The sequence below is a fragment of the Myotis nattereri genome, assembly GCF_964212035.1.
Source record: "Myotis nattereri genome assembly, chromosome: 3".
In the NCBI taxonomy this organism is placed as follows: Eukaryota; Metazoa; Chordata; class Mammalia; order Chiroptera; family Vespertilionidae; genus Myotis; species Myotis nattereri.
The window spans coordinates 190,177,488-190,187,634 of record NC_138077.1 but is presented as its reverse complement, the minus strand read 5'-3'; the positions used below and the strand labels follow the sequence as shown (position 1 = coordinate 190,187,634).

Sequence of the window (10,147 nt, the reverse complement as noted above, 5' to 3'; positions counted from 1 at the left end):
ATAGGCAGTACTCTATCAGGAAGAGCTATTATTAAGTTCTCTCCTCTTGCATTTACAGCAACTTTATAAGAACTACGGGAGGAAAGGGAGTCTTCATTCTCCTTCATTAAATCCAGGGAAAAAAGGGGGGAGGGTCACATTACATCACAAATTCACTGAGAATTTCTAAAAAGACATCCTGCCATGGGTCATCAGACCACTAACGTAAGAACAGTACCACCCTAAATACAAGGCTTTACAGTTTAGAAAGTGGTTTATCATCTACTACTTCACTGAATACCTGCCAAATCCCTGTGAAGTAGCATTTATCCCCATTTTACAGATAAGGAAACTAGGACTCAGAAAGATTAGGCTAAAGGCACAGAACAAGTGGTGGAACCTGGATTTCAAGCCTTCTGAAGTACAAATTCAGCATGCTTTGCAATTCACAAGGGAATTTCGTGTTCACCAAGAGCCAAGCCTACGTTGTTTAGACATGTCTGAAATGGCATTTCAGCAACCCAAAGTGGAATGACCAGGTGAGCAATGTGGTTAGAGAAATGCAACCCTCTGGCTCCTTTGTAGCTACCCTGAAACAGTCTTCCTTGGTTCAGGGAGACTCAGTTGGCATAAGCTGCCCCCACTCTGACATGTTTGAGAAAGTTTTATTAGCTGTCCCAGAAGGCAACATTTTTAAATCAGGCGATCAATAATTACAACTAAATACATAATTTCAGATAAACTTGCCTTTCAAAATAAGTCAAGACTCTCACAACAGGATAATTGCCCAAGAGCTTTTTTCTTGTACAAAAACGCCACCACTTTGCAAAAGGCATACAAAAATACAGTATTAAAAAAAACACACACAAAAAAACTGCTTCCGGTATAATACCCAACAGCAGCTCATAAAACACAAGCTATTCAGGTGAGACATCAGTAACCTATTTCCCACCCATTCTCCAAAGACAGTTCCAGAAGTCACTTGGCTCCAGAAAACCATGCTCCAAAAGGTAGAGAGGCTTTCTCCAAACTTCCACTGGGGTTTTCTCTAGGGCCAAGAAGCAACCTCAGAAACAGACTCTCGTGCATAACAGGTTTAGAAGTAGCAGGTGGCTTTCCAGAGCCACATACAGCTCTCAACCATCCTTCCCTCCCCCACTTTCAAACCCACAGCCAGCAGAGCCCTGGAAGGGGGGGTCGATCCTTTTTTCAGAATAGGCTTGGGGGCTCGTGAGGTTGCCCACAAGACACTACAGGGTTAGGTTTTTTTACAGACTGGAAGTTGCACCTGGAAGCCACTTGGAGGTGCGGAGTCCAGCTGGGGCAAAATGCACCATGGTCCACTGAGCAAAGCCCCCACCCCGGGAAGCCAGGCGGCCTTCTGGAGCACTGGATGAGTCCCAGCAGCTCTCCCAGGAAGACCTTCAGTAAGGCCCAAGTTCTGAGACAGGGATCTGACTCATGGCAGGCTGGCAGGTGGCCCAAGGGTGGCTGCAGAGACACAAGCTCCTTGGAGCTGCACGAGGACAGGTTTGCACGGTTCTAGTAGAACTTCAAACTTATCAGTCAGGGCTTGAGATTAGAGGAAGCTGCGAAAGAGGAAATGGTACAGTTCTCACTCCTGATGTGCCTGACGACCGCCTTGAGAAAAGATTCCAAGATGGAAGACACCTGGGTGGGGAACAAGTTCACAGCCAGAACCCCAAGCCTTCCCTTGGTTCGGACCCATGTCCCTGCATCTTGGGGAAATATTTCTGACCTCTGGGAAAGGGGTGCTCTAACGCCCATTGCTAACAAAGGCAGAAGGAAACAAAAAAGTCCCTTGTGAGGACAGAATGGTCTTTCCCTCAGAGGAAAGGGCCCAGAGGGCTTTGAGACGAAGAATCTAGAGGCCAAGCTCTTTAAATGTTCTCAAGGCAGCAGCATTGAGTGGAAGGAGGGGTGTCATCTGACAATATATATGTATATATTGGAGGTTTCCAACTCCTCAGCTACTGTAAAGTGTCTGACAGTGAGGTAACGGTCCATGTTGATCAAGTCTGCGAGCTTGTCTTCACCCAAGACAGCTCGTATGTCTCCTGGAAAAAGGAGCCTCAGGGAGTGCATCCAGGCCCAGCTGTCCCAGCATCACCCCAGAGACACCAGTGGGAGCATCCCTTCCCAGCCTAAAGCTCATCCGGAGTGTGAGATTTCATGCAGGCTGGAGGCCCCGACAACGTCCACCACCTGTTGCATAGCATCTGTCAGGCTTTTCTTCAGAGCTAGTGAGCTAGGCAGACCCCAAGGCTCCTCAGTCAGCTGCCCGCCTGAGAAGCCAAAGGCGCCAGAGAAGACACAGTGCTCCTGTTGAGTCAGGGAAGAGGGAGAGCTGGGTTTCCAGGGTGCACCAGCTGCAAAGCATCCTGGGATCTACTGTCCAGACTGTCCCGCCGTAACCAAAATGTGCAAATTACTAAAGGGGAGAGGGACGGTTAAAAAATTAACTCAGGTCTTTGTAAGAGCAGTCAGGCGTTTTGGTCAGTTAGTAGCCACTGAGATACGCAATTCTTTTCTGCAGTTGCTGCTGCCGGCATCGAAGCTGCCTTTTCTCGGTAGCCATCCTCTTCTCCGCCCCCACCAGGGCCTGCAAGTATTCCAACGCCTTGCTCAGGATCACCACTTTAGGGGCCTTGGAGCAGCTGGCCAGGGTGGGTACCTGGTCCCTCAGGGCCAAGAACCTTGAACGGAGGTCATTTCGCCTTTTGCGCTCCAGGAAGTTGTGGTTCTTCCTCTTGGTCACATCCTCGGTGTCAGAGCTGACAGGTCTGGGGTGGCAGGACTGGGGAGCCTCACTTTCTATCGGCAGGGGGCTCCCAACCTCTTCATGTACCTCATCTTCCTTTTCCTCTGGAGCATCTGTCTCCAGAGCCTCTTCTTGAGGACCTCTCTCTGGAGGCCCTTCTTGGGAACAGCTCTCGGGAGGAAAACGGGCGGCATAGTTGTGCTGTTGCTGATGGATGGAGATGTGGAAGTGTTTCATGCAGGGGTCCAAAGGGTCTGCTCGCACTGTGATGGTGACTGGCTTCCGCACACCCAGGGACTGTCTCTTCTCCACTGTCACAACATCAATTTCTTCACCCTCTGTCCAAGAAGAGAGATCAAGAGAAAAACACACCCCATGAGAAACATATACAAGGATCCTACGCTGGGAAAGGAAGTGACATTTTTCTAATTTAGATATAAGCAAACTGAAGTGAAGGGAAAGACAGCTGATTCATTTGTAATGGGTAAGGGCAGTGTGGAGGAAAGGAAGGGAAATAAGCAAGAAGGGAAATATTCTCCAATTTCCTTTTGCACAGCAAGGCTTAAGTAAGAACAAAAGGCAGGCCCAAGCCAACAGCCCCCAGTCTGCACAGGCTCTCCCCTCCCCCACTGAGAGGATGGAGAGAAAGAGCTATCAGCCTGGGACAAAGTTTAGCTATAAAGATCTTCCCCAGTCGGGTTCTTTCATGCCCCATCAGAATTGTAAATGAGGGGTCTGTGGGCAGAGTTGCCCTTTGTTCCTGCCCAGCACAGCCTGCACTTGGGGAATTGTTACTTTTCACAAGTTATAAATCCTATTATTCCCCCACCTCTCTATTCTACTATCCCTTTCAGACGAAGATTCAGAGAAGGGAGGGCTGCAAGGCATCTCTCATCTCTCCACACCCACAGAGGGGAAGGAAAGGTTTCCGTTAGGGGCATTTTGCTATCGGGTTCAATGGGTTTCTAAAGTCATCCATCATTTATAGGTTGCCTGCCCCACCCCCTTCCCTGGACCAGAATAGGGTTGGATTTGTAATTGCAGGTCGGCAAAAGCTGCAGGAACTTCACAAAGGTACGAGCGACCATTTCCACGCTACCTGTGCCAGGGATAAGAACCAAGCAGAATACCCCCATGCAAGGGCTGAAACACCAGGGGCCTGGACATGCCCCATCATTCCCTGGCTTGAGGGTCTCTTAGGTTACCCCAACCAGGAGAGGGGCATTTAGGGGGAAACCTTCCTGCTCCACACGTTTTTCAGACCTCCACATAGCAGACCACCTAACGCATTTCAGCCTGACAACAGAAGAGCTCAGTTCTCTGTCTCTTTTGCATATCAGGAAGCTTGAGCCCCTTTGTCAGGAAGGCTTCCATTGTGTGGACAATCGCATTACTTCTCCATTAATAAAACCTGACCATTCAGCCCTCCTGGCCCCAAGGCCTGTGATTGGCTGGCTAAGCTGTGTTTGGAATGCTGTTTTACCCAGCCCCTACCGGCTATTGGCTGAGCTTTGCCATCAGTCACTCTCCCCACCCCCCTCATTGTTTGCAATCTGTTGCATTTTGTTCTGAGCCATGTGGCCTGTGAACCAGGAGCTTGCAAACAGGTTCAGGTTAAAGGGCAGGTCAGAAGATTATTCAGCAGGCTCCCCCGCATCCCAAACTTTAATATTTCAATGTTAAACCTGGTGGCTGGGAAGGCTCGGCCTAAGGAAGAAATAATGTAAGACCACTATTCCCCTTTTCAGAGAGCAGCGTCTAACTCTCCCCAGACAAGGAAATGCCCTCAGCTGGACAATCAAGGCCAAGCCCCTCATATGCCAAGGGAGAAACAGACCTAGATCATCCAAATCCACACATCACTTTTGTAACATTCTGGACCTCAAAGTAAGATCTCAAACTCCCAAAACAGTGCTCTTCCCACTCTTCCACTCCATCAGCCTTTGTAGAGATCTATCTTTACTGGTTTCTTGATCTCCAAATTCCCATTCCAGCCATTAAATAAATACAAGCTTTTGGTATAGGAAGCAAGCAGGTTAAAAATGACCTTAAACACAGTGGACTGGAAAATAGTTGACTTTTAAATTTTTCTTGTTATCCTTACTTTTTCCCTTCAAGTGTATGACGACTTCCATACCCTATTCCAGGGGTCCTCAAACTTTTTAAACAGGGGGCCAGTTCACTGTCCCTCAGACCGTTGGAGGGCCGGACAATAGTTTAAAAAAATAACTATGAACAAATTCCTATGCACACTGCACATATCTTATTTTGAAGTAAAAAAACAAAACGGGAACAAATACAATATTTGTATTTGCATGTGGCCCGCGGGCAGTAGTTTGAGGACCCCTGCCCTATTCCCTAGTCCCCTCTAAATGGTCATGTAAAGTTATCCTTAAAAGTGAACAAGTGGGACATCTGTAATACTTTCAACAATAAGATACATTTTTTAAAAAGTGACAGGCTTTTCTCTGTCCTGCATCTTATAAAAGCACCCGCTCCGATATTTCCTATGGATACAGAGGTCCGAGAAGAGGGTAGGCTAAGAACATTGTAGCCTGGTGGCCTGGGATGCTGGTCTGCCCTTAGTGAGGTTTACACTTGCATTCAACGGTGGGGAAAGTGGCCTGGAATTCCATATCCTTGACCCCCCAGCATCTAGATTCTAGAGAGTTTGGCACAAAGTAGGGGCCAGCGAACCTTTTTCGAATGCACGGAGGCAGCTGAAGCTCTCGGATGGATTGGGAGGGAGTTAGAGGGACACCTTTCCAACTCAGGCCAAAGCAACAAGGCAAGACGTAGCCCTTCTCCGATAAACTACACTGAAGACCCTCTAAACATCAAGAAGTACCTGGTTGAGATGGAGGGTTGGGCAAAGAAGCTGGCTAGATGGCAGGAAGCTGGGGCTCACCTCTAGTGATTTCCTATTTCTAAGCCTCAGTTTTTCCATCTGTTAATGGTCAGGGTTCATTCCTTCCTTGTCTCATGGGTAATGGTGTGGATGCACAAATGATAAGGGATGGGAGCATTTTAAAGTCAAGCAGACAGGAGACTAGGTTTTTAAAAGGATGAAGGCTTTGGCTTTGCACAAAAGGCTCCTCAGCTTCCTCTCTCCCTAGGGGAGTGTGAGTTTCCCAGAAAAAGAGGCAGTAACAAAAAACTTCAAGCCTGGAGTGACCCTGAAGGGACCTCTTCCAGCCTCCCAGGACAGAAATCCCCTACTGTCCAATCCCGTATTGTCCTCTCCAAGCCTCACCCTTGTCTCCCTTGTCCCCTGGGGTTCCAATCATCATCAAAGAAGCGCTGGCTCCCACGCCACTTCTTCAAACTGTTTACTAACACACCCACGTGCCAGACAGACACTGCTGGGGGCTACACTGGCAGCTTCAGCCCGAGGAAGGGGGAGGTGGCCGAAGGGCTTGCGAAGATTCAGTGCCTGACCTCAAACTGCGGCAGAGTTTTGGCCACCCATGGGGTGCCCCCCTCCACACACACCTCCTGATCAGCCCGGGGCAGTCCTTACCCGAGTCGCTAGGGCTCTCGGACCCCGAGCAGGCCTGGGTCTTGGGCTCGCCCAGTGGACAGGGGGCAGCGGGCACCGGGGTGCCGACTTCGAGGCTGGGAGCGCAGTCCGGGGCGGCGGGCAGCTTCGGCGGGTTCCCCCGGGGCGCGCCAGTGGCGATCCGGTCGCTCACCGCTCTCTCCAGCCGCTCCCGGGCTGAGAAGCCGCTCCACATGCAGTCACGGCGGATGATGGAGGCGTAGTTTCTGCCCCAAGCTTTCGAGTGGCCCCGGGATTCTGCCTCATCCCCGGCGCCCCCTCCGGGCCACGGCTCCGGGGGACCAATTCCAGGGGCCGGGTCCCCGGCGCCGGGACCCGAGCCCCAAGGCGGCGACGTGGGAGGCGACGGCACCAGCTCGAATTTCTTCCAGATGTCCTCGCTGGGCGCCGTGGAGCGGTAGAAATCCTCCCCGCAGTCATAGTCGTAGAAATAGTGCTGGTACGAGTCGAAGTCCATGTCCGCTCCCTGCGAGAGGGAAGGGGGACGTGCTGATTGGGGTACGGGCCCGGGGAGGGAGGCGTTCCCGGATTCCCAAGCACAGCCGGCTGCAAGGCTCTACCCCTCCCGAACCTCTGGGCTTGGAACCCACGCCCTTCCCTCGCGTCCCGGGAAGCCCGGTGCTGGGTCAGCGAGCCCGGGGAAGCCGCTCACAGAGCGCGGACGCGGCTGCAGGAGCGAGTTCAAAGCAAACTTTGCCAGCGCCGCCCGGGGCGCAGCTCCCAGGGCCCAGCCGGGCCGGGCGGGGGCGCACTGTGCCCAGAAGGCAGCCTGCAGCCCGCCCCCCGGGACCCGTGCCCGTACCCAGGCGGCCCCTAGTCTCACCTCGCTCCGGCCGCCCGCCACCGGGAGCGGACCCGCTCGGGGCCGGCTCGGGGCAGCCCGGCAGCCCGCACACAAGCACATGCGCGCCACCGAGCGCGCGACCCGCATCCAAGAGCGCGCCCCCGCGCGCGCCCTCTTTCCCTCGCTCGTGCACGAAGCCCCAGACGCTGCTACCGGGATAGGCGCGGGAGCGCGAGATGCAGGCGCATTGTTTCCCGGCTGCCTTATATCTCGTTGCGCGCTCTAGGCTCCGGGACCCGGGGGCGGGCCCTACGGGACAAGCCCCTCCTCCTATTCGCCCCCTCCCAGCAGTCGACAGGTGGGGACTCGGAGTCTCCGCCCCACCCCTGCTGGCGGCTCTCTCCGGCTCCATTAGTCCCTATACCCCACAAATAAATTGCACACGGGGGAGGGCAGGGCAGGCGGCAAGCTGATGCAGCCCGGCGGTCGCCTGGTGGGGGAGTGACTCTTCCCCAAGACCCAGACGGCCCCTGCAGACCGAACTAAAACGGTGGTCCTTGCCCACTCCGGGCTGGGAACGAGGGCTACTCCCCGCCGCGCCCCGCCCTGCCCAGCCCCGCGAGTCTACTTCCCAGGCCTCGCCCAGCCTCGTTCAGGTGCGTCTGGCCCGCGGGGGGTGAGGTGGGGAAGCCCTCGCACCTACACCGCGCCACCTGGCGGCCCGCACTCCCGCGCTGGGGCTGGTCCCCAGCATCTGGTTCTTCACCCGGTGACCGGTTTCTTTAGCTAGGTGTTACAGACCAGGGCCCCAGCGAAACGAGGTGGTGAAGATTCCGGACTTTGGAGCCTGAAACTTCACTTTTTTTTTTCTTTTTAATCCTCACTCGAGGATATTTTTCCATTGATTTTTTGAGAGAGAGTGGGAGAGAGAGGACAAGACACAGAGAAACATCGATGTGAGAGAAACACATGGATTAGTTGTGTCCTGCCCCTCCGCCAACCAGGGCCCGGCAGGGGAGGAGTCTGCAACCAAGGTACGTGCCCTTGACTGGGATCAACCTGGGACCCTTTGGTCCACAGGTGGATGCTCTATCCACTGAGCCGAAGTTCACTTTTCTGTGCCTCAGTTTCATCTACAAAATGAAGGGACAGTAATACCTTCAGAAGTGCGAGTTTTTAAGAAGATAAGGGTATCTAGAGAAGGAATCAGGCCAGGAGGGAGGCCAGCAGAACAGAGCCCCTGGTGCGGTGGTAAGGAGGATAATTTTCCTCCAGGGCCAGGCCACGCGGAGGCCTCTTCCTTACACCACACACAAAATACTCTGTAGGAGTTGTAGTATTAGAGGAAAGAATGGGAATTTGGCGTCTGGAAACTGTTCAAGCTCTTACTTTGCTACTTGCTAGCTGTAGAGCCAAGACATTTGAAGGCCTCTGTCTGCCTACCTGTAAAATGGGAACATTGCTTGCAGCTGCCTCTCTGGCCAACATAATGGACATGTAAACCCTTTATGTCATTTTACATGTAGACTATCTTCGGTAAAAGAGGAAAAGCCAGACTATACAGTTATTCTATTGAGACCAAGGAAAGTAACTTGGAATAGCTGCCAATTAATCTAGAATGCTTCACCTGGCATTCAAGGTCTTGTCTCTGTCTGCAAGCAGCAGCCTGATGGCCTGCTATCTGTGTCTTTCCCTCCCACCTCTGCAGTCTAAGAACAACAACTACTCACTGTTGGCATCCCAGCAGAGAGAAAGGAGAGGTACAAGTAGTTCCGTGTTGTTGGAACATGGGACACACAGTGTGAGTTGATATATGAGTTGGGAGGAGGCAGGAAAGATGATCCCCTGAGCTTTGGATATGTTGGGTCTAAGGTGTATGTGGGACATCTTTGAAAGCTGCAACTAGCTCTTCCTAGCTTTGCAACCTCAGTACCTGGTAGGTATTTATGAACTTACTGAGTGATTCAGCCAACCAGATATTATTGAGACAGCCTGGGTGCCTTACTTTGTGCTAAACAGAGGCACAGATCAGGGAAAATTCAGGTCTGGTTGCAGCCCTGAGGCAGAAGGATTGGAAATGTCTTTTTGGAGACTTATTCTCTGGTCCAGGGGTCCTCAAACTACGGCCCGCCGAAAACATTTATCTGGCCCACCAGGTGTTTTTGCCGCCGCTGTGTGCATAGGAATTTATTCATAGTTTTTTTTAAAACTCTGGTCCGGCCCTCCAACGGTCTGAGGGACAGTGAACTGGCCCCCTGTTTAAAAAGTTTGAGGACCCCTGCTCTGGTCCATAAAAATGTCTGAAGTGGTTGCTGTATCAGAGTTCTTGGTTACAAATGACAGGAACTAACCCTGGATAAATTTAAGCAGAAAATCACTTTATTGGAAGGATTTTGAGTTTAGAATCCATTGGAAGCTGGGAATCTATGCTTGGAATATGAGTCTTCTTTCTTTATCTAGACAAGAGTCCTTACTCAACAGCCCCTCTCCGTGATTCATTGTAGTAGGTGATATCTGGGGGCAGCCAGGAGATGACTCCACCTCAAGAAATAGGATACAGTAAATTGTCATCTGAGAGGCTGTTCCTTCACTTTGCACTTTGTTTGATGTTGGTCTTCCTTACCAGACTATAAACTCAATGAGGGCAGAGACAAATACCAGTCTGGCCCGCGGGGGGTGGGCAGGGCCAGCGGCAAGCTGTAACTTAGAACAGAGTCTGGCACATCATGGGTGTTTTGTAAACGTGTTGCCTGTTTGACTGGACCTACATCTCTACTGCTTTAAAATAGAAATGTGTCAGCTTCCAGTGGCAAGGTATTGGGAAGGGGTAGTAGGCCCATGTCTTTTCATCATGAAGGTGGCAAGAAGAAGGGCCTGGGCCCGGCCAGCAGTTGAGCTCACTGGTTTGATTCCTAGTCAGGGCACATGCCCGGGTGGCAGGCTTGATCCCCAGTAGGGGGGGAGTGCAGGAGGCAGCTGATCAATGATTCTTTCTCATCATTGATGTTTCTGTCTCTCTCGTCCTCTCCCTTCCTGTCTGAAA

General features: G+C 51.9%; 1 protein-coding gene across 1 annotated transcript; it reads right to left on the bottom strand.

Moving 5' to 3' along the window:
* Nucleotides 1–2,500: 2,500 nt before the first annotated feature.
* Nucleotides 2,501–7,251, bottom strand: MYCL (MYCL proto-oncogene, bHLH transcription factor; the record flags this gene model as incomplete). The annotated part of the gene is made up of 3 exons (XM_081087700.1): nucleotides 2,501–3,099; nucleotides 6,282–6,786; nucleotides 7,144–7,251. The coding sequence occupies 3 exons, from the start codon at nucleotides 7,249–7,251 to the stop codon at nucleotides 2,501–2,503; spliced, it is 1,212 nt and encodes a 403-aa protein (XP_080943826.1).
* Nucleotides 7,252–10,147: the final 2,896 nt, after the last annotated feature.